This window comes from Penicillium arizonense (genome assembly GCF_001773325.1).
Source record: "Penicillium arizonense strain CBS 141311 chromosome Unknown PENARI_contig003, whole genome shotgun sequence".
NCBI lineage: Eukaryota > Fungi > Ascomycota > Eurotiomycetes > Eurotiales > Aspergillaceae > Penicillium > Penicillium arizonense.
This window is the reverse complement of record NW_019173280.1, coordinates 1,618,820-1,645,766: the sequence shown is the minus strand read 5'-3', so window position 1 is coordinate 1,645,766 and position 26,947 is coordinate 1,618,820. Positions and strand designations below refer to the sequence as shown.

The 26,947-nt window shown below is 49.5% G+C and overlaps 13 protein-coding genes across 13 annotated transcripts; 4 read left to right on the top strand and 9 right to left on the bottom strand.

The window, feature by feature from the left end:
• Positions 1-1,430: 1,430 nt before the first annotated feature.
• PENARI_c003G03836 (uncharacterized protein) lies at positions 1,431-1,892 on the top strand (the record flags this gene model as incomplete). Its single annotated transcript, XM_022628254.1, has 1 exon — positions 1,431-1,892. The coding sequence occupies one exon, from the start codon at positions 1,431-1,433 to the stop codon at positions 1,890-1,892; it is 462 nt and encodes a 153-aa protein (XP_022492060.1).
• Positions 1,893-2,186: 294 nt separating this feature from the next.
• Positions 2,187-3,967, bottom strand: PENARI_c003G09730 (D-alanine--D-alanine ligase family protein; the record flags this gene model as incomplete). The annotated part of the gene is made up of 4 exons (XM_022628684.1): positions 2,187-2,499; positions 2,556-2,623; positions 2,830-3,438; positions 3,602-3,967. 4 exons carry the CDS (start codon positions 3,965-3,967, stop codon positions 2,187-2,189), a joined length of 1,356 nt encoding a protein of 451 aa, XP_022491333.1.
• A 514-nt stretch (positions 3,968-4,481) lies between these two features.
• Positions 4,482-5,150, bottom strand: PENARI_c003G08947 (GNAT family N-acetyltransferase; the record flags this gene model as incomplete). The annotated part of the gene is made up of 1 exon (XM_022628623.1): positions 4,482-5,150. The coding sequence occupies one exon, from the start codon at positions 5,148-5,150 to the stop codon at positions 4,482-4,484; it is 669 nt and encodes a 222-aa protein (XP_022491792.1).
• A 195-nt stretch (positions 5,151-5,345) lies between these two features.
• Positions 5,346-7,649, bottom strand: PENARI_c003G01630 (fungal specific transcription factor domain-containing protein; the record flags this gene model as incomplete). Its single annotated transcript, XM_022628108.1, has 5 exons — positions 5,346-5,827; positions 5,939-6,047; positions 6,110-6,616; positions 6,663-7,329; positions 7,564-7,649. 5 exons carry the CDS (start codon positions 7,647-7,649, stop codon positions 5,346-5,348), a joined length of 1,851 nt encoding a protein of 616 aa, XP_022491578.1.
• A 256-nt stretch (positions 7,650-7,905) lies between these two features.
• Positions 7,906-9,167, bottom strand: PENARI_c003G03025 (uncharacterized protein; the record flags this gene model as incomplete). The annotated part of the gene is made up of 4 exons (XM_022628203.1): positions 7,906-8,187; positions 8,249-8,443; positions 8,508-8,943; positions 9,025-9,167. The coding sequence occupies 4 exons, from the start codon at positions 9,165-9,167 to the stop codon at positions 7,906-7,908; spliced, it is 1,056 nt and encodes a 351-aa protein (XP_022491853.1).
• Positions 9,168-9,977: 810 nt separating this feature from the next.
• Positions 9,978-13,079, bottom strand: PENARI_c003G08632 (uncharacterized protein; the record flags this gene model as incomplete). The annotated part of the gene is made up of 3 exons (XM_022628602.1): positions 9,978-12,023; positions 12,081-12,821; positions 12,918-13,079. The coding sequence occupies 3 exons, from the start codon at positions 13,077-13,079 to the stop codon at positions 9,978-9,980; spliced, it is 2,949 nt and encodes a 982-aa protein (XP_022491724.1).
• A 742-nt stretch (positions 13,080-13,821) lies between these two features.
• PENARI_c003G01224 (S-adenosylmethionine synthetase) lies at positions 13,822-15,110 on the bottom strand (the record flags this gene model as incomplete). Its single annotated transcript, XM_022628083.1, has 3 exons — positions 13,822-14,822; positions 14,880-14,965; positions 15,025-15,110. 3 exons carry the CDS (start codon positions 15,108-15,110, stop codon positions 13,822-13,824), a joined length of 1,173 nt encoding a protein of 390 aa, XP_022491981.1.
• A 340-nt stretch (positions 15,111-15,450) lies between these two features.
• On the top strand, positions 15,451-16,320 carry PENARI_c003G09350 (putative signal sequence-binding GTPase GPN3; the record flags this gene model as incomplete). The annotated part of the gene is made up of 1 exon (XM_022628659.1): positions 15,451-16,320. One exon carries the CDS (start codon positions 15,451-15,453, stop codon positions 16,318-16,320), a length of 870 nt encoding a protein of 289 aa, XP_022491935.1.
• Positions 16,321-16,954: 634 nt separating this feature from the next.
• Positions 16,955-17,473, bottom strand: PENARI_c003G06835 (Apq12 family protein; the record flags this gene model as incomplete). The annotated part of the gene is made up of 2 exons (XM_022628476.1): positions 16,955-17,391; positions 17,458-17,473. 2 exons carry the CDS (start codon positions 17,471-17,473, stop codon positions 16,955-16,957), a joined length of 453 nt encoding a protein of 150 aa, XP_022491756.1.
• A 932-nt stretch (positions 17,474-18,405) lies between these two features.
• Positions 18,406-21,401, bottom strand: PENARI_c003G11957 (uncharacterized protein; the record flags this gene model as incomplete). The annotated part of the gene is made up of 4 exons (XM_022628829.1): positions 18,406-18,493; positions 18,557-20,001; positions 20,051-21,002; positions 21,151-21,401. 4 exons carry the CDS (start codon positions 21,399-21,401, stop codon positions 18,406-18,408), a joined length of 2,736 nt encoding a protein of 911 aa, XP_022491356.1.
• A 797-nt stretch (positions 21,402-22,198) lies between these two features.
• On the top strand, positions 22,199-22,507 carry PENARI_c003G01755 (uncharacterized protein; the record flags this gene model as incomplete). Its single annotated transcript, XM_022628123.1, has 2 exons — positions 22,199-22,248; positions 22,441-22,507. The coding sequence occupies 2 exons, from the start codon at positions 22,199-22,201 to the stop codon at positions 22,505-22,507; spliced, it is 117 nt and encodes a 38-aa protein (XP_022491728.1).
• Positions 22,508-23,712: 1,205 nt separating this feature from the next.
• PENARI_c003G07842 (uncharacterized protein) lies at positions 23,713-24,813 on the bottom strand (the record flags this gene model as incomplete). The annotated part of the gene is made up of 5 exons (XM_022628550.1): positions 23,713-23,909; positions 24,021-24,122; positions 24,194-24,268; positions 24,339-24,626; positions 24,777-24,813. The coding sequence occupies 5 exons, from the start codon at positions 24,811-24,813 to the stop codon at positions 23,713-23,715; spliced, it is 699 nt and encodes a 232-aa protein (XP_022491584.1).
• Positions 24,814-25,613: 800 nt separating this feature from the next.
• PENARI_c003G07148 (uncharacterized protein) lies at positions 25,614-26,654 on the top strand (the record flags this gene model as incomplete). The annotated part of the gene is made up of 2 exons (XM_022628503.1): positions 25,614-25,667; positions 25,728-26,654. 2 exons carry the CDS (start codon positions 25,614-25,616, stop codon positions 26,652-26,654), a joined length of 981 nt encoding a protein of 326 aa, XP_022492065.1.
• Positions 26,655-26,947: the final 293 nt, after the last annotated feature.

Below are 26,947 nucleotides of genomic sequence, written 5' to 3'. Positions count from 1 at the left end.
TCCCCCCTTAAGTAATTTTTGGGATATGGGGCGGGAAAATATTAAAGCCGGAGCCATTGGCAAACACAATTTTCGCTATTGCCATATTACAGTATTTTGAGCGCCAAGTTATTAACAAGTGCACTCCATATTAAAGCGCCACTACTTGATTTGTTTGGTCGGGCCCCACGGAAGGCCAGGGTAGGTTTAGGGAGGGGGTCTGGAGCTTAGCCACGGTCGCACGGGCGGCGGATATTATAACCAGGCGACTAGGGACCAGAACCGTCTTCGGCGAATGGACACCTGCCGCTCAAAAGATCGTCAAGAGGGAGGGGGGAAATATGAGTGGGACGCCAATGTGTGGAATGCTAGGCGGAGGAGTCGGTGTACACGCATATACACATTCACCACATCAGCCGTGGGAAGAGGATGGTCGGGGAATGCAGTGGAATTTAGGGTTGTCAAAGGGTTGAATGCGCGAAGTTAGGGTTTGCTGAGTCATCCTGGCCAAAATCCACTATAGATGCGATGGTTAGAGAGAAGGGTGGGAGATCAGGGTAGTTCTTGAAGGGAATCTCAGTTCTATTTCTGTTTGATTTGCTTCAAGGAAAAGAAAAACATCACCAGACGAGACTGGTAACTGCAAGCACCGTTAGCATCGTGAAGCCGAAAACGTTGCCACGGGGGGCGAAGCGATGAGGGGGTTCGGATTTCCTGGGAAGGTAATCCGTGGGGATCGTGAGTTTCCCCGTGCAACGTTTCTATTTTTTTCGCTAGGGATCCTCACGAATAGAGCAAGATAAGCTCCGCAGAAAGGTCCCCACCGAAAAATTTTCGAAGCATCAACTGATCAGAAAACTGGGCCTCCCCACTCAGAGGGTCCGAATAGCCGCTACGCACACCGCGCAGTGTAGAGAATTTTCACACGCTTTCCACAGGCCTTCCATAGGGTTTCCCTAGGGTTGAGAATCATTTTCTTAACGGAATAATTACAGTTGGAACCAAAATATGGGGTAAGTTAAGCCACTATGTTAAGTTTGTAATGAATCATACCAAGAAACCAACGAGGCCAAGGGTTGGCGGAAAAAAAGGAATCTGGGCCTGACACAACACAGGCCTAGAACCGGTTTCGTGATCTGGTGACACGGCAGAGCGCTTGGACCAGGTTCCCCATTGCACGATCTGCACGTATAAGACTTGGTACTCCCTTGACCCCCTTCGATTTCTTTCTTTTTGAATCTCTTAATATCTCTAAACCGTTCTCTGTTCATCGTTCTTAAAACCTTTTTGACTTTGACACACTATTAAAAAACACACCCCATACATATATGGTTGCTATTTAAATCCACACATCAGCATCAACTATGAACACTGGTACCACACAAAGAACACCCAAGACACCAAAGCCGACTGCCTCCGTGCCAATTCCACAAAAGAAACGTTGGCCCCCTATGGCGAACCGCAATGCCCTCCCTTACAAGCTCACACATCTCTCCAAGGAGAAGCTTGCCCGTGAAGCCACTGCTCCCGATCCCGACCTTCGCCGCTGCGTGGCTCACTTCCGCCTGCACTGTGGCTCCGTGATGTGGACCGAGAATGATATGAAGTCTCGCATCAGCTCATTCGACTTCGAGGATACCGACGAGGAAGATGAAATGGACGATATGAGAAACGCCGAACTACCTATGCCTAAGATCCGGGCCCCGGCCAACGAGCCTCACATTGAAATCACCAACCAACAAGTCTCCATCAGCGCTGAGCCTGTCGTTGTTCCTCCTCCAACAGCCTCACCACCGTCTCCCGAACACTCGTCCGAAAATGGTTTTTTGGAAAAGGGCCGTAACTGTCTTGAGGCAACATCAAAACACCTCTGGACAGGAGGATCATGCATGGTTTCTCCCATTGCGGGTTAAACTCGATTGATCCTTGATGATGCCCTAATATACCACTCCCTCAACTTCACCTATATCCTCGACATCCTCGACGTCACGAACATTTCCTGAACCATTTTTTGCGGCCTACGATATTACGACTTGACGACTTTGATGATCAATAAAAATGAGCACTGTATATAACTACTTAACTATCTTCAGATACTGTCTTTATTAATTTACCAATAATTTTTTGCTGGGCACATCCACTTTACAAAATAAAACATTCCATTGTAACATCTATTTTCTCCATGTTCAACGTTTGCCTCCACATATCTATTCTTGACTTCCCAACTGGGCAGGTTTGGCGGATGGCGAACGTGACTCATCCAAGCCGCGTAACCGGTCACATGACACCCTAAAACGGCGACATCCGTCGTGACGATCCGTTGCCCCAGGGTCATAGTCTGGAGAACTAACGCAGGCCCAAAGCAAGAACAGGGGGGTTGGTGGACCCTGATCCTCACTGGTGGAATATGAAAGAAGGCGATCAAGAACTATGTATGGGCTAAAGCTGTCAGGGCTGGTGGCGAGTTCCCCGCCGATCGGGTCAGCTTTCATCATACCAAATGTCACATCCTCCATTGCGCTGGAGCCCTCTTCAGTGCGCTGCGAAGTATATGCTCGAACAAAGTTTCAAATGACATGCCATTGTGCGCAGCAATCATCGGCAGTTGAGACCAATCAGGCTTCAGACCCGCCAATGGATTGATCTATATCAGAGAAAGACGTCAGTATCGGATGTTCTCCAAATTGACGTCAATATGACATTTCGTCATGTCTGCCCACTCCAACGACAATGAAGATAAGCAAACAAGAAAACGAAACAGCATAAGCACACGCTCTCGATCAATCAAGCAATCCATGTCATCGGGGTTTCTGCCCTATGGCATGACACTCTCCGTAGGACGTGACTTACCTTCAGAACATTTGCCACTCCGGCCGAAGCGTCGAACCTAACATCAACTCGTCCACCATCACGACAGCCTATTGCTCTCCAGGCCCGCAAGGCGACCGTGCATGCCCGCTCGACCAGCGGATCCGCCCGATTGGCTGGGATCTCATCCGCGATGCCATCCCAGTCCTCACTAGTCTTGGATTTCTCAGTCGCAAACTGCACAACGTCAGAGTCCCCGTTGACCTGATCGCTCCACACGATCTCATCGACTCCTAGAACCCATGCGTCATCGCCTGTGCCTAGGATCCCCACTGTGAACTCCCGACCTGCCAGGAACTTCTCGACTAGGATTGCTGGGATCGCGCGTGTGCTTAAGCGCAGTTCTTCGATGGCTTGGCAGAGCTGATTAACGTTATGGATGACGCTTATCTCCTTGATTCCTTTCGAGGTGTCTTCTGCTAGTGGCTTTGCGAAGAGTGGGTATGATGCTGGGTCCAGGAGCGACGATGCGTGTTTGGATCCTTTGGTCAGGGAGTTGATGACGTTTGATGTTATGGGTTTGTCGGGATGTCGGTCTAGATTGATGATTGCGAAGGGGGATGTCGGGATGCCGTAGTGCTCGAGGACCATCTGTCATTATTTGGTTAGTATCCATTGTACTCCGTATAGGGCTGACCTTCGCTTAACATCCAGATTGTAGATCGATCTTGGATCCTATAGTTTAGTCCCTCTCCTGCGCTTCACCTCGGATACATGTCCTCCATGCATAGAAAAATAGAATGGTTCACTCCACCTTTGTCTTCCCCTTGTCCAAACAAAGCGCCATAGTCGCCGTATCCGAAAACGTAAACGGCACCGCAAATGCCTCCAGCATAGCAGGCACCTGCGCTTCCCTTGCAGCTCCATACACCCCCGCAGCGATATTCACCGCTAGATCCCACTGCGCCCCTTCACCGGCGCCGAGCTTTCTCGCCAGCGTCTGCACATCGGGGATAGGAACTACCCTGTGTCCGAGCCTGCTGAGAACGACGATAACATCCTCGGCCGGGGTACAGGTATCTAGATGGGAGATATGAGAAGCCGGGTAGCCGAGATCGCGATAGATCTGCGGGTCTTCATAAATGAGAGCAATGAGAAGGTTGGATTTAGTTCTGGTCATTTTGGAACGGCGGTGTAGGCTGAAGATCCTCTGTATATGTTGTTTTTGGGATTGGGGCTATCATTTATCTACTTTTCGAGGAGACTGCATGGCTGCCCAGATGCTTCAAAATGAGGATTGTGCCATGGCCCCTCTTTTGGGCTGGTTTCTGTTTATGCACGACGTGGTAAATCCTTGTCGGTCAAGTTCCACGCGCAGTGATCACAGACCTGCAATGCAGTGTAAAGCGGCCGGGGTTATTTGGCCAGATCGAGCTTCGTTTGGTTTCTTGATCAGATGTTGTTCTCGGCCCAATACTGTCTCAAACGTATTCCTGATATTCGACACATAGGCATGTCAACTTCTGTATTTCCAGAGAGTAGCCTGACACCTAAATTCCTCTAACAAATTGCAATTACCAGGCAAGCCAGACCGAGTGCCCAAGCGAACAGGAATCAACCAAGAAACGCTTTAATAACCGGTCTCTATTCAAATACAACAATGACAGCATCTATTCTAAACATACAAAAACAACCTATAAACGACCCATCCTCAAAATCATAATCAACCCCGTCCGATCCGACCATTTAGCAGAACTCCGATCATCCGGCAAAAGATGCTCATCACCATTCGCAATGAGAGCTTCAACAAGGGTCGCCCTCCCAACAATATCAAATCCAAGACGCTTATACAGATTAACGGTAACATTATTCTCCGGCTTAACCATAAGCCGCACCAGGATTCCCTGCGGAGAAGCTCGATAGGATTGAAGATAATCAAGTGCATTCTGACAAAGTTTGGCGCCTAGTCCATGGCCACGATGATCGGGTAATGTAAATAGGCTAAGCATCTGCCAGCATTCTTCTTCGTCGTCGGGTTTCTGCGCTGGTTGGCCTGATTCTTCTGGTAAGATGAAGTCTGCTTTGGAGATGGGTCCTCGTAGAGTGACTTGGCCGATCCATTTTGTTTGCGATTGGTCGTGGACTGGTGTTGCGACACAGATGAACACTTCACGATCGGGGACAGTGATGAGGTTTTTCCAGTTGGCTTCTGTGAAGAGGGATTCAGTTTCGTATGTTGATGCGAATGAGCCCGGTGAGGCTTTTAATGCGTTTAAGCGTAGGTCTCGGTATTCCTGGGATGACGCTTCGATATTGTCGGTTTTGGAGATGCGGAAGAATGAATAGGTATATGTTGATGCCATGGAGAAGTCTTAAAGATGAGATATTTCTTTCGTGAACCTGCAGAGCTTGCTCATTTATCTGCTTTTTCTAGATATGGCATACGGCTAACTTCAAGTTGGCCGACGCCGCTTACCCGCGGTATGGCCCACTTTTCACGGTCAAATTCAATGCAGCCGGCCTGATGATAAATCGGAAAATGCTTCATAATATGTACATCAATTGGAAGAACTTGAAAAGGCTAAATCGAAATCGTTGAACATCTCCACCGGATCCAGGAGTCCAAAGTCCACATGAGGTTGCGTCAGAAAATTTAGCATAGTGGGCTGATGAAGAGCCATTTCTGTAGTTAGATAGGGTACGTTGGTTTCAAAGAGTTGAGAATTCAAGTCTTCTAACCCCGAGGAAACATGAGGATAGCCGGAGCATCGGTTTGGTCGTGGGGGCATTGGAAGCAATCCTTCATCCATCGGTAATGCATTGACGGGATTATTCTCGGAATTATCAAGCGCCAGTGCAGGAGAAACAGAGTTGTCGTCAAGGCACTGCCGCACCCGCGTAAGGTGATCATAAAGGTCTCTTGACGCAAGATTGCCAGACAAGCTGAGATTCTTGAGTATCTCCAAGGCAGTTTCGGTAGATGTCAAATCGCCTGGACTCCCAAGAGGCAAAAGACTCGAGACAACCAAGACGAGTGCGGCTGAAAAGAGGTATGCTGGGAAAGCATAGCCGTATATTACAAAGGATCCTCTCGTCCACTCATCCACACATAAAGCGAAAGAGTGTCTTGCTGAGTGTATGCATGCCTCACTCAATGTGACTAGGACTGGTGAAATTGTATCGGTGGACTGGTTGGAGTGGCCTTTCTTGGTCAAAGTCAAGACGTGCAAGAGGACTGGTCTAATGGCCAAGATCACGCACTAAGGAGATCAGCATATAAGTTCAAAAAGGAGTAAGGCCAAGCTGGAAACCTGATTCTTACAAAATTGAATTGAAGATGCAGATGAATCGCAACTTTGGAGTTTGGCTTATCTGAATGGAGTCTCATCTGCTCAGGTAGGGATTGGACAAATCGTTTCAACTGAGTCAGAAGTTTCTGTTCACAATGTAAGAAGCTCTCAACAGATTGCTTTTGGCAGTAGATATCTCCTGTCGTGTTGCCGGTGATCTTGGCAAGTTCAATGGTCGACGTTGCGAATGCACTGTCAGCGAATTGGTCTGGATATGCTTCAGAGGCCAAACTGGAGGGAAGATCAACATGAATCCACTCATCGTGAATTTGAACAGGGAACCCAGATTTCGAGCCCCAGAAGCGATCAAATGTATAAATAGACCACCAAATTCGAATTCGGTGCTCTCGTGCCACTGGATGTAGATTTTGACTTTGTGGGACGTTATAGTTCAAGCCCATGCTGAGCGCTAGTCGCAATGCATTTCCAATGAAGAGATAGGCTGAATGAAAACGATTCAAGAATTGGCAGAAGAATGCCTTGAAAGATGTTAGTTAAGAAGAGGATCGTTTAGGAAAGACGCACAAGCAAGAGCAGGCTCTCTATATGAACCATGTTTGGTCTTTCGGGAATGACCTGGATGAGACTCAATGCCTTCGCAAAATAATCCGATCCCGGTACATATGGCGCATCAGAGGACCCATAAGGAGTCGAATGAACTTTCCCAAGTGCAAAGAGAGCAAAAAACTTGCACTTGATACTTGGATTCTCAAAGTCTTGGCTCTGATAAACGCTATAGAGCATATCCATGGTGTCCTTTTTCAGAACAAAATGGAAAGTGGACATGATGTGACCAAGTGCGGTTTTGACCAAGAGCTGAGCACACACAAGGCTGGGCCATTGTATGTCCGCATGAAGGAGAGATGTAATTGTAGACTCGTCAGTATAACGCGATCTTGGAAGATGCAATGTTGGTGTATTCGTTCTCTTTAAGGATTGGCATAGACGAGTGGCAAAGGCGGTGCAAGTTGCTTCACTGATGTACAGAGGAAGCAATGAGGCATCGTGTGATTGGAACCATGGCTTGTCCCCGATGAGGTCAGTTTGTGCCATCGAGCCAGCATTCTCCTCGATTGTATCGGGACTTTGCTGAAAGTCTGAGATTTGCTCAGATCTATTCGGGCGTGTTTCTTTTAAACGACGCTTTCGGTCATGCAACTCTTCGCTATCCTTCAAGAGTTGCTCCAGGTAGCTGTGGTACATCAGCAATAGTTTTGATCCCCGTCAAACGCACTGATTGAGGAAGCTACCTTTCATCCACTCGTACTTTGCGATCCCGAGTCGCATACCTGCATTGGGCTTCGTAGCCCGCAGATCGACATTTTGAGCATGGCTTTTCTCCGGAGCATTTAATCTTCTGAGCGTGGCATCGGTGGCAACTCGAGAACTTTCAGCGGACGTCCTTGCTGCATTGGCTGACACTTACGCAACAGCTCTTTTCTTGGGCCTTGCTGGGGCTCTAGGAGTAGTGCGTTGACTATGGCATGCAGACATGTAAAAATCGGCGCACATATTGATGAGTATTTGGAATGCGCTAAAAAGAAAGAAGGCAGAAAACGTGGCGGGGGATATCGGCAAATCTTAAATTCGCCGGTTCCAACCGGTACGGCACATCGTCGACGTTTGCCCTAAGTTCAAGATCATCCTATTCCAATGCAGATATTTTCGTTTCAACAAGAGAATAAAAAATAACACGAACCAATATATACACCACAAGATAAAAAAATGCATATTTCAAAAGAACGTAACAAGGGTCATTCTCGTATATCTAATGCAACAAAAACCGCGAAGGAGCCTCCTGAGACTCAAGTTCTAATGCGACTGAACCTTTCCGTCGCTTCTTAGGAGTCATAACGTGATTTTTCAATCCTTTGTTGAAATTGATGATACACAACACGGAGTTGACAAGCGTCATACCCATCAAAAGCAATGATAGGGAGGAAAATAGTGTCAGGGAGACTCGGACTGAGCTGAATTGGTTGCTTTCACTGGAAATGTGCATTCGATAGAGAGTCAGGCCGAAACATCCCATGATGACGAGCATGAAGAACTATAGTGATTGTTAGTCCATGATTAAAACCAAATATACGACCTCTCGATTTAAATCTTACCATCATAGTTATGAGAGACTTTGTTTTCTCGCGCTTGCAGAACTGAGCAGCCCCAATCAATGTCGCTATCGTAACCGGAATCAAGGCAGCATTAACGATGAAATCCGAGTCCTCAGCCTTAAGGACAACAAGGAGAATCTGAAGTTGACTTCCAAACACAAAGAAGAAATCGAATTTCAAGAGCGCAATATAAACCTAGAGAGATCAGTTTCCTAGAACCCCCCAAAAAAGATACAAATAAGCAGCCCTAGCAACGAACCTGATAAGTAAGATACCTCCGCTTCATCTGCAAATCCGCGCTGATATTCTTATAAATAGACCACGAGAACTCAGCCCGCAACTTCCACGTAAAGAAAGTCATAGCAACAGTCCCAACACCCAAAATAACGGGAACAAGCACAAGCTCAATGCGATATATTTTCAGTAGATGGTCGCTGACAGTCTTATCATTTAGCGCAGTGGTAACGGTACTGTTAATCTCATGCATCTGCAAAAAGCCATAGGTCAACAGGCCCAGATTACAGATACAGAGCCCGACCAGTTGGATTGTATTCTTTCGGCGCAGGGCATCATATGATAGAGCCAGTTCGTATAGAAGTGCGAAGATGTATAGGCCTAGGAAGGACAGGAGGCGTATTGTTCCGTCATTTTTTCCGTCATCTTCGAGGTGGCCGCGGAGACTTATGAGGATCCAGCTACATGTATAGGGCGTTGTCAGTAGAGTCCCGGGTTGGGGTTGGGGTTGGGATTGGCAGTGCAAGGATTCGAGCGCATACCTTTCAATTGCGACTGTGAGGACTGTTTCGGCGATTACCGTTATCGCAAATGCGCGTGTCCATAGTGTATTTGGGATGTATAGTAGTGGCTGGCCTTTATGCGGCACCGAGTGGTGGTGATGGTGATGATCATGTTCGCTCATGACCGGACTGGATGGCACGCAGAGCGCGAGACTGTCAATTGCTTCGGTCTTGTTGGCAGACTTTCCGCGCGCATTGGGGCCGGGGGGTTTGTTTCAGTTTTATGATAGGTGGCCTAGAAGCGTCGTACGTGGATCATGGCCCGGGGTCGGAGTGGCGTAGGGAAATGGACGAGGTAGACCACATATCCCCGGAGAAGAGAAGAGAAATCTTGGGCTTCAGGAGTAATGTTTCGAAAAAGTTGAAAGCGAATACGAGCTTGTCTTTTAGGTGGGGCCATGCGTAAGGCTTCTGAATTGTGATCGATCTAGTACTTGCACTAATAGGGAAGATGGGCCCTAGTGAAGTTAGTGTGTGGATATATTTAGTGACAGCCACATATATAGATTTACGTCTAATTTGGCCTTAATTAGTTACAGTTAAAGGGCCGATTCAACAAGTGGTTTTCATCTAATAACTTATGCTTCTACAAATAGGTCTACTATATACCCATACCCTTCTGGTACATTAAAGCGGGGACGTCAGCTTTACTACTTCGAATAAAAGAATGTATTGCATATAAAGATGCTAAGATAATGCGGTGGGGATATATGTAACCAATGCCAAACATGAAGATTCAATCAATGCATGCCAGTGCTTTAACCGTGCTTTAACCCCAAGCTTGAACTCCACAGCCCAGGGGTAATAACCCAAACACCAATAAACGTGTACAAAAATAAATAACAGAACGATCAAACAGAATCGGCAAACTCCACATAAAATGCATGCCACATGACCACGCTATGCATTCAGATATGCTTATGTAGTGAATATTAAAAGTCCATCTCATCATCCCAGCCAAGTTGCTCGTAGATCGACTTCGACTGCGATTTGTCGGGTGTCACTGGTACAGCCGCAGCACCTTTAATTGGCGTCCCCATGACGGCTGGCGGGGAGTGCGCTTGAGGAGGTTCGACGGCCATGGCGTCGAGGGTTGTAGGAAATGGTATAGAGGGTGTAGTGGGTGTCTCCTGCAGCGCACGCTTCTTTGGGGGTGTTTCCATGATCGCCGAGGAGCGAGCATCGCTGAGAGATTGACTGAGCTGTTGAGACGAGGACATCGTTTCCGTCGATGCGGAAACTGTCTTATGGCGCGAATGGACAGGCGTACCTGGGACCATTGATTGGGTGGTAGAGCGGGGAGCAGGGAGATTGGGTACTCGGAAGAGGCCTTTGCCAGTGGAGGAAGACGGTCGACGGGCAGCCATGGAGTCTCCAAGCCCACTTGTACTCTGGAAGATTTTGGAAGAGGGCCTCGTTGGAGTTTCCTGGACAGCTCCATCGGGCTGACTGGATCGCGGGCTTCGACCGCTGGGACCGTCATGGGGATTAAAGGGGTCGGAATCGGCGCCAGAAAACGATATCGCCCGTCGACTGGAAGAGGGGACCATGAGCGGAGACTCGCCGAGAGGAGAGTTCTCCACACCAATAAATGATCGCGACGAGGCTAAACTACGAGGTAGCGGAGGTAGACCTACCACCTCCTTCTTTCGGTTGCCCCGTGGAGTCGCCATGACCTGTACGCCTTCACCGAATGGATTGCGCACAGGGTTCTTTGGCTTCCTTGAACTGCCTCCACTGGTTGTGACCCGCTTGACTGCATCGTCTGCTATGTCCTTGGAGACGAGTTCTCTGTTGGGTTTCCGCAGCGCGTGGATAGCAGCGTCTAACTCCTTCTTCTGATCGACCAGCATTTGAACCTTTCTGAGTTTGGTCTCGTGCTGCCGCGCCACGGCGTTGAGATCAACTTCTCGGTTCTCCGTGCGCTTTGCTTTATGAATGCCACCCCGGACACTGCCACTCAGAACAGCAGGCAGCAGAGGCTCCCCTGTATCACGCTTCAGATTGTGCTGCGACGGGGCCGTATTAGAGCGACTAAGTCCCGGGTGTCGGACATGGGACGCTGCCGCTTTCTCATCCGTAAGCACACGCTGCAATGTCCGCCGAGGCTTCTGTGCTGGCTGCTGTCGCTTGACTTCCGTGCCGGGTTCCACCCGAGGCACTTTGGTCGATGACTGCGTTTTCTTAGAGGCCGGAGAGATACCGCCAGATACACCGAATTTGCGGGTGATCAGCTTGCACTTATCGGGGATACGCGCGGCATAGAAGGGAATGATGACTTCCGTGCAAAAGTCACGCACTGCATCACTTTCGACTTTCTTGCCTGACATATGGCTGCTGCTGAACGAGGAAGCCTTTGCTGTATCGGCAGCAGATGTCTCTTCCATGCTCACAGCATGCCAAATGCACATTCGATCGAGATGGAGTTCGAGAAGCACATTCAAATCCTGGGGTTTCTTGGCCTTGGGTTTCTTCGGCGTCTGTTTCTCGCCTTCTGGTTCCTTTCCCTTGTGGGCATTGTCCTTCTCCGCCGAGGCAATGCCCATTTCCAGTACCATGACTTCCAGAACCAACAAGATCTGCAGCTGTGTCTCGCGGAGCCGGAGATCAGATATCTGCTTCTTGGATTCTGCTTCGCGCGAGTCCTGGGCTGAGGACTCGTTCGTAAGTCTGTCCTTCCACCATCGATGGATGAACCCTTCCTCCTCTGGGTATAGACCATTCTTACCCAGCTTCTTCTTCTTCTTGCTCTTTCGCTTCTTGGATTTGGCACCATCGTCAGAATCAGCTAGCACAGCATCACGAACTGCTGATGGTACCGCCTCTCTATACTTGAGATCCATTTTCTTGGCCGCAAGAATGGCCTCACGATAGAACTCAACAAGTTCCGCTGATCCATGCGATTGCTCCGTATCCCGAGCCTGAAAAGCGTTCCGACAGCGCGTCAAAGGACCCTTAGCAAAGTATGCCACAGAAGTCTAAAAAGCTGTTAGCTACACGCAATCCAAGCCCCAAACACCTCGAATGAGAATCACCTTTGAAACATAAAGAGCCTGCAAATAATGATCCCTCATCCCATCTAGCAACACTTCAGGCGACTGCTGCACATCCACAGCGTTAGACTCAACCCCATCGACATCCATAGCATCCCCACCATCCGCCAAGCCCTTCGGCTCAGTCACGAACGGATCCCCATCAGCATCATCAAAGCTCCTAGACGGCGCAAGCGAATGACTCCGATGCTCAAAAACACCCACAAATGAAGCCTCAGCAACGCCGGCATCCGCCTCAGACGGACCAAAGACAAGCGCAATATCCAGCGTAGGCTTCTCGCCCACTCCAATATCAGTAATCGGCTCGTCAATCTGAGCAGCTTGCCACCAGTCATATCCATCCGGCATAGCAGTCGACTCATTGACATCCTTGATATCGACATCTGCATCCTCGGATTCATGCCACCCCTTAGCCGCAACGACGATATTACCCTCATGCACCCATCGCGCGAGTTTAGAAAGCGAGTATATACCCCGCTTTACGCGCTCGACAATGTACAATCCCCCATTGGCAAGCAGGCGGACCGCGAGAACGGTAGGTTCAGCTTTGGCGCACAGATCAACTTCCAGTGTGGGAATATCAGCCGTGAAGAGGCCGCCGGGTTCATCGTCTGAGCGGGAGGCGGGTGTATCGTCTAGCCATGAGAGTGGGAGGCGGGAGCGTGAGAGGACCGTTATTGGTTCGAGGATTAGAGGGTGGTCGGATAGTGACGCTGCGTGTGCCTGGATGGGTTGTCAGTAACCAAGTCAAGGGTAAGGGTAAGGAAGGGTTCGAGGATTGGATTGGAATGGGTTGGGTTGGTCAGGGTCTCTGCTTACTCTGATGACAATCGAGGAGGTTGCAAGCTGGCCGGCAGCATTGTAGATCTCGTCATCGTCGCTTCTCTTTCGCTTGAGTGTTGGAGGGGTCGGTTCGTGCAGTTTGTTCAGCGCGGATGAGGTGAGGGGATCCAGGATGTTCGGTACTATACGCGAGGACATGGTCGCGTCTAGAGTGGCATCGTGTAACGGCGTAATTGTGTATGCAATGCAAACAATCGAGACATTCGATTGCAATTGAGGGTGTTGTCAGATCGCGCTCAAGGCGTAGTGGGTCGGGCGTCACGCGTCAGGACGTGCACTCCGCCTCGACTTTAATTGAGCAGAATTGTACAGAGGTAGTAAGTAGGGTTTGAGGGAAAGAAAATATAAGTTAATATCTAAGGTGTTACAGCTACGTAGGAAATAAGGTGCAACCAAAACCAGTGGTAAATGTGATAGATGTGAAGTTATGATTATTCTATCGCTAATGTTTAGATTAGCTTGTCCAGGACCTACGAAGAGCCTCGAGCACTCTCACAGAGAGCGCTACGCAGACTGCATCGCATCGAAAGAGTATAGCCCTGTGTGGAAGCAGGACCAACCGACTCTCGAGAAGCACCGTGGACGGTGTTGAGGTATTGTGAGGTTGTTGAAGACTGTCGCTCCTGAAAAACGCCAAAAACTTCCTTCCCAGCCGATGAAAAGTGGTATCATGTTGAATTTTGTCTTCGCCGAAAGGCCCGTCTTTTGCGCGACCATGCAGATAATGAAACAAGGAAGTTGACCCCAAGCGGAAGCCAACTTCTGGATTTTGTAGGGTTTTTTAATTCTATGCTCATCGTGCTTCGAGTTGTTGAAAACAAAGCAAACTCATCAAAGTCGTCAAAATATGTCCGGCATCACCGGTCACAGCAAAGCCCGCTTAGAACTTGAGAGCCTTGGGGACCTCCCAGGAGAACTCCTGGTTGGTGAAGTGGCCGTTCTTGGCGGTCTGAGCGTAGATGGGCTTGGCCAAGTCAAGGTCCTTCACGATGACACCGGGACGGAGATCGAAGTTGTTGCGGATGATCTCGACCAGCTCGTCGGAGGTCTTGGAAGAGGTACCGTAGCTCTCAACGAAGATGGAAAGGGGCTCAGCGACACCAATGGCGTAGGAGAGCTGGACGAGGGCACGGCGGGCAAGCTTGGCGTTGACCAGAGACTTGGCGATCCAGCGCGCAACGTAGGCGGCCGAGCGGTCGACCTTGGAGTAGTCCTTTCCGGAGAAAGCACCACCACCGTGGGCACCCCAACCACCGTAGGTATCGACGATGATCTTACGGCCAGTGAGACCGGCATCACCCTGAGGACCACCGATGACGAAGCGGCCGGAGGGCTGGATGTGGTAGACAGTGCGGTCGTCAAGGAGCTCAGCAGGGATGACCTTGCGGACAATCTTCTCCTTGATGACGGCACGGAGCTCCTCAGTGGAGACATCGTCGCTGTGCTGGGCAGAGACAACGACGGTGTCAACGCGGAGGGGCTTGACGGCACCATTGTCGTGAGCGTACTCAATGGTGACCTGGGTCTTGGTATCGGGGAGCAACCAGGGGATGGAGCCGTCGTTACGGGCAGCCTTCATGGCAGCGTTGAGCTTGTGAGAGAGGAGGATGGTCAAGGGCAGGAGCTCAGGGGTCTCGTCGGTGGCATAGCCGAACATGATACCCTGGTCACCAGCACCGAGCTTCTCAAGAGCCTCCTCGTAGTGCAGACCCTGGGCAATATCGGGCGACTGCTGCTCGATGGCGACGAGGACGTTGCAAGTCTTGTAGTCGAAGCCCTTCTCGGAAGCATCGTAACCGATGTCCTTGATAGCGCCACGGATAATCTTCTGGTAGTCCAGACGAGCCTTGGTGGTAATCTCACCGAAGACCATAATCATACCTAGGTGAGATGTCAGATTTGGACGATCATATCTGGCCTGAAATAATCAGAACCTACCAGTCTTGGTAGCGGTCTCGCAAGCGACCTTGGAGAGGGGGTCCTCAGCCAGACAGGCATCGAGAATGGCATCGGAGACCTGGTCACTGTTCACATATTAGTTTCACGGAATTGAGAGCGAAAGTCAGAATAGGGGAAAACTCACGCAATCTTATCGGGGTGACCCTCACCAACCGACTCGGAGGTGAAAAGGAAAGTGCCAGGCTGCGAACCGTTTGCGAGAGAACCCATTGTGAATGTGTGAAAAGGGAAAATGAAGAGAAAGAGAAAGAGAAGAGAAAGAGAGGGAAGGATGGGAAAGGAGAAAAGGGAAGAGAAGGGGAGGGGAAAAAATGGTGGGGTTTTCTTTTTGCGAGTACACGGCTGGTACCAATAAGTATGCGTTGAAAGTGGGGACCAACCAGGTACTGCCAATGTACCGATGTACGCCGTACTTTCTGTCCCCCATCAGCCCGTGATGGCGCGATCCCGGGAGCGGTGAAAGCGGGCAGATCACGGCAATACAATTTTCTCGTTACCGACGCGATAAGAGATATACTGCTTTTCTTTCTATATCGCTCCACCATACATCATGTCGAAGTTCGGTGTCCTGGTTATGGGCCCTGCAGGTGCAGGCAAGACCACCTTCAGCAATGCTATGATCCAGCACTTGCAGTCCACTCGTCGCAGCTGTTTCTATGTCAACCTCGACCCCGCCGCCGAGACCTTTAGCTACGAACCTGACCTCGACATCCGCGACCTGATCACATTAGAGGATGTGATGGAAGAGATGGGTCTGGGCCCTAATGGAGGGTTGATCTATTGTTTCGAGTTCCTGCTCCAGAACCTGGAATTCCTATCAGAGGCCCTGGAGCCACTGAGCGAAGAGTACCTGATCATCTTCGATATGCCGGGCCAGATCGAACTATACACACATATCCCTCTCCTCCCATCCCTCACAACATTCCTTTCTCGCCAGGGTCCCTTGAACATCAACATGTGCGCCGCCTACCTACTCGAGAGCACCTTCGTAATCGACAAAGCCAAATTCTTCGCCGGAACCCTCAGTGCCATGTCCGCCATGTTGATGCTGGAGATTCCCCACGTCAACATCCTCAGCAAGATGGATCAGGTCCGCGATATGGTATCACGCAGGGAGTTGAGGCGGTTCACCAATGTGGATGTGCAATTGCTGCAGGATAAAGAGGAGGACGACCTTACCGCCAGTGCCAACCCCATGGCAACAGATGCATTGATGAGCGGTGGATCCTTCAAGCAGCTGAACCGTGCCGTGGCCCAGCTGATTGACGACTTCAGCATGGTTTCATTCTTGCAGTTGGATGTCCAGGATGAGGACAGTGTGGGTGCTGTTCTGAGCCATATTGATGATGCCATCCAGTATCACGAGGCTCAGGAGCCAAGAGAGCCTAAGGATGAAGTCGAGGTCAATTACGAGGATTGAGTTCAATAATTGATTACTGCATATGGAATACAGTCAGACACGGCTCATCTCACGGCCGATCACATCCGCAAATGCAGACACGTCACCTGCAGCTGCAATTCTTCTGCAGCTTACACCGGTTTATCTCAAGGAAGAACACTTCTACACTCCTTGCACTGCGCATCGCTGAGCTGGCAGACTCGGAAGATTTACGACAACCTGGATGCACTCCCAGTCCCATTGTACAAGGTGTGCGGCTTTTGAATCTTCAATCCGGTCGGGGATAATAGATGCTCGAGGCAACATGATGGATGACTGGGGCCATCGGCCTGGAGGATTCTTTCTAATTGGACAAGACAAAATACCCCGAATAATAGAAGCAATAATGAAACCAAAAACATTTCATGAAATGTACCATGTCCAAACTCCAAGGAATAACCAGCGCCCGCTAGACCAGCCCAGAAAGCTGAAAAATAGAAACAATCAGCAAGAACGCTCTCAATTTTCCACCCCAAGCGCATTCACCATACACCCCGACGGCATATCAAAGAACCAAAAAAGGAAAATAGCACCATCCCTGCCCGCACAATAAACACAACCCTCTGTACTAGAATCCGCCGCAACGCCCACTTTGCGACAAAGAAGGGCCAGGAGACTACTTCGTCCCAACATAAGCAGCAGCCTTACCCTGACTTTTCTCAACATAATCCCCCACAAACCCAGAAACAACCCCAAACAACCACCCTAAATCTCTCGCAGCATCCTCAACGCCAACACGATAAACATAGTACCCCATGCCGAGTAGGGATCCCCAAAAGACAAGCCGGAACGCCAGCACAACCCAAAACATGATCACGCGACAGGCATAGTCCAGGATCTTCAGCGAGATGAGGATTATAATGGCAAGTAGGCAAATTGAGAGCAGGTCTGGCATTGAGGAGGAGTAGCTTGTCAACAGGGTTGATAGAGGCTCGATTAGGTAGGGTTGGAGGACTGTTGCGCGGAGGTCGGACAGCCGCGATGTTAGGTGTTCTTGGGTTGTTGACTGGAGGTAGGTTATTGTTGGGTTTTGGAGAATCGTTTGGAGGTTTTCTAGGTAGTTGGTTTGTTAGTTTGTGTTGTAATATACGTGGATGGTAGGTATGGGGGTGTATGTACCTGGTAGGAAGTCCATGGTTGCTTGAGTTTGAGGTTTAGGCTGAGGGCTTAGAGATGAGGTCTCGTGTATGTGTTGATGATTTGGCGATGGGTATTTTCGAGGCGAGAGGTGGTAATATGATATGATGGAGAGACACAAGGGGACCCTCGTTGGATGCGGTGCAGGCGCAAGTTTCTTTGACTGGCTGGCTAGTTGCTTGGAGTCTTTGTGATCGCCGAAAGTTGGTGTTCTCGAAAAAGCGAGTGTGAGACAGGGGTGAGAGTATCGCTTTCACTTGTCACGTTTCAGCTCGGTTTATTTAGAGTCGAGGGCTCTTTGTTCGTTGCCGACGGAGCGTAGCTTGTGTGTTGTAGATCGTTCGGTCGCGAGCGAGGCTGTGTCGCAAGAAGGGTCTGCGGACTTGGATCAGCTGGAGAGAATGCTGGATTCAGTCGCTGAGGGTATATATGCCGATGCGATCAGCAGTGACATGTTACAAAGAAGTGACATCCAAAGAATCCAGTGGCACCCGACAGTGCAAAACAAACAAACATGGCATGTGAAGGTTAATCCCCGGATTCAACATTAACAATTTGTATTGTTTCTCTTATTTGAATCTCAACTGATCTAAATGCTTATACCAAAGTTTCATAACAATTATATTGTACATTCGATTAGATATTTACCCAGATAAAGACGGTTTTTATATACAAGCGTGACCACAGTCCACCGCCAATCCGGTCTGTATAAATAGACCAACGCCAAAGCCGAGTCTAGGCACGGCTAGCACGATGCCACGCGCTTAAACTTCACATATTGAAGAAAAAAAACCCCCCCAAAATAGAACCCGGACATACTCCGGGTGAAACTCCAAGGCACCAGGGACTCGACACGATCACGGTGGATGGGAGTATAGATGCAGATGCAGATGTGGTATAGTAAGAACGGAAAAGTGCAATGCGCGAGATCTATACGGCGTTGATGAGCGACTTCAGGGCGTCACGCTCCGCTTGGATCTCGGCTTGGAGTTGGCGGGTCTGGCGGAGAGAATCCTCTCTGTGTGACGTGTTAGTGAAATGTCGAATGAAAACTCGGGTACCTAGGGAGGGGAATTCTTACCTGTCAGTTTGAAGCTGGGCCACATCAATCTGTGTGCGGTTCATTCGTCCAACCACTTCCTCCATCTCCATATCCGCATCGCGGAGAAGCTTCTCGAGATCTTTGACTCGACGTTCGAGGACCTCAGCCTGGACAACATCAGTCAAGGGAACACCCTCACCGCTCGAGGTGTGATCCAGACGCGGTGAGCGGGCGTCGAAGGGTGTACTCGGTGGCTTCGGTGAAAGGCCAACGAGGTTACGGCTTCCGTTCTTCATACGCGTGAGCTGGGCATTCTGGCTCTCTCTCAAGAGGCGGACCTCTTCCTCATGCTTGCCCATCTCCTCTTCGGAGTTTTGCTGGGCAACCAAGAGGACGTCCTCCAGTTCCTTCATGCGGTTCTGCAGGACATTGATTCGGTTGACTGAGATCTTCTGATCGTTGTCACCCTTGTCAATAGCCTCTGCTAACCGGGCGTGCAAAGATGTGTTGTTCTGAAGCTGGTAATGAACCTTGTTGGCTAGGGACTCTGCACGAGCAAGGGAAGCGGAAAGCTCTTCCGAGTTGGCGACATTCGCCTCGGCCGCTGCCCTATCGGCCTGCAATTGCTGGTAGGCAGATTTCAGAGAAGAGGATGTCGCCATGACTTCAGCGAAATCCCCTTTGTCGGGGTTTGATTCGTCAGATACGGCAGTATCCTCCTGGAGAAGGACGCGTAGGGAGCTGGTCTCTTGCTCGGCACGGTCCAAGTCCATCTTGAGACCAGCAAGGTTCTTCTCGCACTGCCACTTGCCATCCATAGCATCTTCAGCGCGCATGCGTAGATGGTTGACTTCATCACGCAGGTTATAAACCTCCCTCTGATAGCCGAGCCTCCGGGGCTGGCCCGATTGCTGGGCCCGAGCAAGCTCCATCTCAAGCATACGGGTCCGCTTCTCGTATTCACGGGCCTGGTATGCTTGACGATCGAGCAGGCTTCGCAATGTTCGGTGAAGGAAATCGCGTTGGACCTCGATGTCGTTGACCTTGTCTACCAACGACTCGCGTGTTTCTGGTGATTTACCTCCGCTGTTGGAAAGGGAGTTGGATCGAGAAAGGGAGCCTGAACGGGCGAGGCCGCTAGGCTTGCGAGCAAGGGAGTTTGATCGTGATAATCCAAATGCTGAGTTCCTCGGTGAACCACCTTCCTCGGCGATCGAAGCGAATCGACCGCCCTGTAGCTGGGCCAGAGAGGCATTTTCGATCTTAAGAGCCTCGATTTCTTCAGCGAGCTTGTTGTTATCTCGCAGCTCATCTCGGTCGTTGCGCAACTGTTCAAGCTCGACTCGCATGGCAGTAAGCAAGTCTTCAAAGTTGTCCTTGGATTGCCTCTCCTCAAGTAACTTGCGCTTGGTGTTTTCCAGAGCGGTCTCAAGTTCTTTAGTTTTAGATGACATATCAGACAAATCGACTCTGTCACGTCGAAGCTATTGAAACGTCAGGGGTTGCTGTTTATAAAGGTTCAAAGGACCTTACCTGTTGAACTTGAGTCTCCAAAATTTGAACATGCGATTCGGATGCTGTCCGTTTAGACCGCTCTTCTTGCAGCTTTTGTGACAGATCTAGCTTGAGTTGAGCCCGTTCTTGCTCTGCAGCACGACGTATCTTCTCAATATCTTCCGTCCGACCAGCGTCTGAAGTATATCGAACAGAACTAGTCCCGGAATCCGAGAAATAGTCACTGGTCCGGCGATTGGAATCTGGCCCTTCTAACTGTAAACGTTCAACTAGATCCTCCAGCTCCATTTCTCGACGTATAGACCCCGCCAATTCGGAACTTATTTCTCGTAATTCATTCTCAAGGTCCGCCATTTTGGACACAAATATATTCTCCTTTAAACTCCCAGACCCCACCGATGGAGTCCGCACCGGGAGGCTGTAGCCATTGGTCTTGGTATCATAGGGGGAAGGAGGTTTGATAGGGACATTTGCTAATGGTGGCATAGGGGAAGGCATTGTGGACCGACCCGAGTCGGAGATCTCAGTGCTGGATGATTCAGCCCCAGGAGATGTCGCTGTGTTATTATTATTCGCCGCCTTCCAGCCAAAAAATGAACTGATTTTGTTCCCCGGTGTCTTTGGGTTCCTTGGATCCGTCGCACTCATCGACATTGATCGTGGATCCACGTCGATGTGTAGAGGGGGTCGATTCATGGGGAGGTGCAATGCCATACTCGTTGCCCGTCGTGTTGGAGGAGGGGATTTGAGGACTGGGATAAATGGTTCGCTATCTAGACGACTGTGCAAGGGGGTCGCGATTCCATTCGTGAACTGGTGTTCGTATTCTTCGTCAAAGTAGTCAGGCCCGTCTTCGTCGTCGTCGTCGTCGTCGTCGTCTTCGAGTACTGATCTCAAGAATGCAGTGGAGCCAGGCCGGGAGGCAGTGGTATCGATTTGTAAGGGGTTCGGAGGGGCTCGTCGGGAATATCTGAGGGACAGGGGCACCCGATTAGTCTTCAAGTAGTTGGAGAAGCGGAGTTGCATGTAGATGCCATGTCATGTTCGATCGACAGGTAGACGGAGGGAAAAGGAGGGTCCGGGGGTTTCCAAGAACTGGGGTCGGCGAGGTCGCATACCTATTCGGGTTCTTCTGCACCGATATAAACGGGTCTCCATCCGCCGACGAAGGGGATGGTGGTCTAGCCACGGGAGCAGTGGGAATGAGAACGGGTTTATCTCCCTCGATCGAAAGGGGAGAGGAGGGGTGGACAGGTCCGGAGGTCAGATCGACATTCTGCGGGACAGGTTTCCTTCGAACCTGAGTAGGGGAAGGATTGGGACTAAAGCTCTCAGACGGAGCGCCGCCCAGAACAAGAGGAGACGCCATGAAACACCCTGGTCCGTATCAAAAAATAGCCATCGATCGACAGTCACTCATGCTAGCAAAATAGAGAGGCGCCAAAAAGGGAAAGGATTATTAGGAGATATCAAAGGCAAAAGGAAGAAAAAGGAGAAAGTTAGGTAGAGGCTTAGGGCGATTGGCGCAAACCGCCCGTGGGTTCCAGACGCCATTCAGTAGCTCCGAGTAAGCGTGGAGCGCAGGGGGTTGGTGGGTCTATAGTTGCATTGATTCCATTGGCAATACAATGAGATAGCGCTGGAGGATCGACGTCTTTGAACTGTGTATCATGGCTGTTGAGGTACTCGAAGGCTTGCTCTGAGCATGGTTGAGCATGGAATAACCGAATAAAGACACTCATTACCTCGTTGAGAATGAAAATAGAAAGGCTTCAATAGTGTCGAGTGGCACAAACAACCCCTTGAGTCGATCTTGAGGTTGGCCCGTCCAAGGCTTGGCGATTCAGGGGTAGTGAAGGTCCTTGCAGGTACCGCCCAGGTTACTTTGCCTATGTTTACCGCCTATCCGCTACTTCCAGATACTTCTCTCTACTTGTACAATAGACTTCCATATACAGTAAGTTACTTGTATACGCAAGGCTGCATCAGAGTCAACGACAAGCATTCAGTACATGTACATGAGGATACTCCGAACAAGCTCAATATTCCAGTAGATTAAGGGGTGTTCTCTACTATAACTCTACTGTATATACTTTGATCTTCTGTGGAGATGCCCCTTTTCCCCTTTAGGTGTATATCTCCTTATTTTGTGAAAATCGGCCAAAGATGCCAACGAACGTGCGCAATCCTTTGATGCACGCTACTCAAACCCTGCCGTGTGTGCCACCAATCACATCAATATCTCCTCTGATCGACCCGGCGTCTCGCCAGCTCGGGCCAGCGCGTGGCCGGCATGTGTTTCTTCAACGGGCAAAGCGCTAAAGCTCTTACTGTCACATCGGATACAACTTTAGCCAATCTGATTGCACCTGGACAGATTGTGATGTGCTGACCTGAATGTTATACAGGAACCTGCTCGGCTCTGAAGACCCCACTGGTAAACCCGGCACTGCAATTCTCATGCTTCTGGACTGATTGGACAGGCCAGCTAGTGATCCTTGCTCCAAGACAAGATTCTAGATTCTGAGGCTTCAAGGCAAACACCTATGTATACCCTTGACTCGGAAGATTCCGTTTGAGCGCTAATTAATATAGAACCGGTGTCTGAGAAATATGCATTGAGTGCGTCTCGCCCTGAAAATTGTGCACGTATAAAGGTATGCCCGGTCGGGTTTTGGATTGGCCACCATAGTCTGGACCTTTGGTCGATTGCACTGTGTTACGCACTTCATAGTAACTAGATTTTTCCCTGGTCTCAAATTCAAAGACCAGGATACTGCAAAACCCTCTGACGACAGTGAAGCCAAAGTAGCTAAATTTAGGGCGTGGCTTGATTTATTGTCACACCATGAAAATTATTGATCCCAGCGCCAGTGTATAGGGCTGCTCCATAAGGGTCCACCTTAGCTGCCTCAGATTGAGTCGCAAGCACCGGTTTTCTCTACAAAGTAGGAAGTGATTTGTTTGATTAATCCTTAAAACTTTCATTTGGCTCATCTAATAGTTAGTACTTTTGGGTTTCCCTTAATTTGCCCCTAGTTATATATTCCCATTCATCCTATCTCGCTCTAGCCAAGAATCCAGCATCTAAACCTGATTGTCTTCCCTACACAAACCAGAAGCTATCCCAATCCACCCTTCTGCATGTCAAAAATAGTGGCTTTTGTACCCCCGTTGGCTCCACCTCCTTGGCAGTCTAGACCGTAGAATGTTTCACCTCAGAACATGTCACACATTTAAGAATTGGATAGCTCGAATCCTAGGGGCTTAGATCAATCAAGGATTACGTATCCATAGTGAGTTCCCAGCCACAACCGCCGGCTTGTTCCGTGATTAGAGGCGTTTGCGGAGCCCTGGATCATCTGCACGCCTATGTCTCGCCGGTGCATCTAGATGTTTCAACCGTGGCTGATTGTCTGAGGTTGGAACAGCTAGATAAAACGAGTGGACAGGAGAAATCCGAGGTAACGGTCTAGAAATACACGCTTCGTGCTAAGGGCTCGTACAATGGTGAGTAGGTTATTGTCCGATACATTTACTTTGTTCTAGATCTAAATATGGCTTGAAGCGCACGTACGATAAAATAACAAGAAGAATCCGCCCTCAAAACCCCATTTCATAGTAATTAATTCATTATAATAGGTATCATTCCATCAAAACCATGCTTCATGTCCAAAACACTAGTGTAGATCTTGTTGCCAATTGGGGTTATACCCTTCTGCAGTCCCAAACACATTCCGAACTGTATAATGACCATTGTGACTTTCGTAATAGGTGGCCCCAGCAAGACAGCCAAGTATTGTATGGAAGAAGCCGGTGATAACACCATATACAGCGCCAGCGGCAGCTGCGACGTTGTAAGGGCATACGTCATAACCTGTTGTTGATATCGAGCGTTAGTAAAAACATGTATAGATCAGGGTAAAAGCAGCCAATCTGATAGAGATAGAGTTTTACAGCATTGCAAATACAAAGGGCTTTAACTGACCAAGATTATGGCACATTCGAGCAAACACATATCCCCCTAAGGCATCAAGGCCCAGAATAAAGACTTGGGACTGAGGCTTACCACCATATAACCCTCCAGCCGCTGGAAGAGAAGTAAGTACTGGCGAAACTGGATCCCAATGCTGTATACGCGACCAAGGATAAAGTACTTACAGTGATAGATACCAATGCACTCCCCAGCGAGTGGGATAGCAGCGACGACAGCCGCAATGAGCAACGCACTCGGTGCTATATACAGTCAGTCTCAACGCCTGCGAATTGTACCACACAGTTCAAATATAAGTGAACATGTACTCACTTTCTCCAAGCACCAAGTTGCTAACCTCCGCAGTAATCAACACACAAATTCCAAAACTACTAGCCATCAAAACCATTAAAATCCACGCTGGCGTCGGCAAGCCGGCATATCCGAGGAATTCGACAAAGGCCAACACTCCAGATTTAGTCACTCCGGCGATCGCACCGATCTGCATAGCTCTTGCCGTCAAGGGACTACCGTTGACATGAGTAGCGGTTGCAACAGCTGCAGGTCCAGCCGCGGCGTTGGCTGCAATGTCGAGAGCTGCAAGGGCAAAGAACGTCCATACTAGATAGGAGTTTTTGATTAGAAAAAGAAGGACGAAAAGCGAAAGGATTGCATGATCACTATGTATGTGGTTTGCAAGGAGACGTTAAGCTGCCTGATGCATTCGGCCTTGCGTTCCCAGGAAGCGAAAGAAGATAAGTTAGTACTTACTGTTGATAGCTGGATGTGCGACATTATTCGTATCCATGATGGCGGAAATACCACCAACAGAGAGTTGGATATATACTCAAGGCTGAAGAGTATAGTGTAGTGAAATAGCGAATATAAACCAATTTGCTCTGATACAATACCCCGAGCGACAGGATATCTTATAAGAAAGCCACAAGCAAGAAACGATAACGTAGCAAAACAGCCTCGCTCTGCAAGACCCTGGGGCAAAAGTGGACATCGCGGGAGACTGAAAAAGTCCCTTTCCCGTATCGAGTGCCAATTCACGAAGAATGAGACGAATGACTGCACTCCAAAATACAGTTCTACAGTTCCCAGCCAATTATCGTTCCCGATTGGCGACACTAGGTTCCTGGCGTCGGTTCGAGTGCCCTGTAAGCCCTAAGTTAGGCCTAGCGGTTCCTGCAGTAAGCATAGCCCGTAAGCCACATGGGAAGGAATTCCCGGGCGACCCAATTGCAGCCCGGCGTAGACTACAACAGCCACAGCAGCATGCTTGGTAGGCTCAGCCGCTGCCGTTGCTGTGCCTATGACGGACTGGGGACTCTGAACGCGACGAGTGATTGCTGCAATTTGTGGCGCAATGAGCTTGCTGAGCCACTTTCGTGTCCAGGTGCCTCTTTGTTTTTTTCCTTGGCCCTTTCTGTCATGCAGATAGAACGAGGCTTTTACGAGGTTTTCAGACTGGTTTGCGGAACCGATGATATGGGACACTGACCCCGATATTGAGATATAGGGCTATCTTCCCCACCATTCGCGTCCTTGCTCGGATTCTGCTTGCAACGTAACGCTCTTGCGGCGACAATTGTCTCTGACAAGATGAACTCAACAGGCTGTGTCATCAAGGCTAACTCCGATGTATCAGGAGTCGGAGTAAGTCCCATACCAGACTTCCTGCCGCTGTCCAACACCAACTTACATATTCACCTACAGATCCGCATATCTATCTACGCCCTCTGCCTAGGCGGCTCGATAGTAAGCTACCTGCTCCGTGTCTTCACACCAGGCAAAGACCAAGAAGAGTTCTCACGCGGTGTCTCCTCCGCACTGGGAATGCAAGGCCTTGCAATCCTCTGCACAGCGATCTACCAAACCGTCCGTGGAGACTTATCCCTCTTCCACGCAATATGCGTAATCCACCTCCTAGCCGTGCTGGGAATGGACCTGATCAGCAAAGGCCGCTATGCAGGTCTCGGTCCATGGCGGCTCTATTTCTTCGCTGCAATCCAGGTCTTGGCTCTGGCTGCTTTCCTCGCTTTCAATGTCTATGTTTGGATTACAGCGCCGCATTTTGGTAACCAGCCCGAATGCAATGTGAATACTGTCTATGTTGTCTTTGGTATTAGTATCAAAGCTACCTCGCCCGTCTTCCGGTATATCATTCTCGGGACACTGGGTGCGATTGTGGCTAGTTACGTTATTGTTTTTACTTGTATGTTGCCGTGTTTGTGCGGATTTATTGCTCACCGGAGACGGAATCCTGGAAGTGGGAATCGGACTGAGGGCCATAAGAGGGGCTGGAATTGGTTTGTCGAGGTTAATCGTCCTGACTATCGGGTTACTGATGAGGAGGAGACGCCTCAGAGGTTGCATGGACAGGCGTTGCTCCGGTTTACGCTGAATAAAGCTGCCTACAGTGGCTTCTGCATTTATTTGATTGTTTCGTTGGAGCAGACTATCCAGCGCAACGATCTAGATCCCGAGGAAAAGGGGTGGACTTTTGGCCAGGTTATTGCGATCTTCTTGTTGTTGGGTGTTGCTAATGAGCTGCTCAATGTTTTGTTAGCGAGTTGGGATAGGAAGCAGAGCGCAAGCGCAAATTCCCAGCAGCTGGTGCAATATGTGTCGGGCACTGGGTAGTCTGTATATCCCCTCCGTCCTGATATGGCTTGATAGTATATATAAGGAACGACCATACCATGATTTTAACCATGTCCCACGGGCACGAAACCCACTACATTGTAGCATAGCCAAGCTAGTTGATAGGCAGTCCTTTTAAGTCCTTTTAAGTAGCTTCGAGCATGTTATCTACCAATACGTCTACATATCTCTTGCGCTGCATTAAAACGAATGAATAGAATGAGATTTATACAATAGCGTGAATAGTATCACTAGCCACAGCTTCCAAACGCCGGGCTTGATATGTACACCAA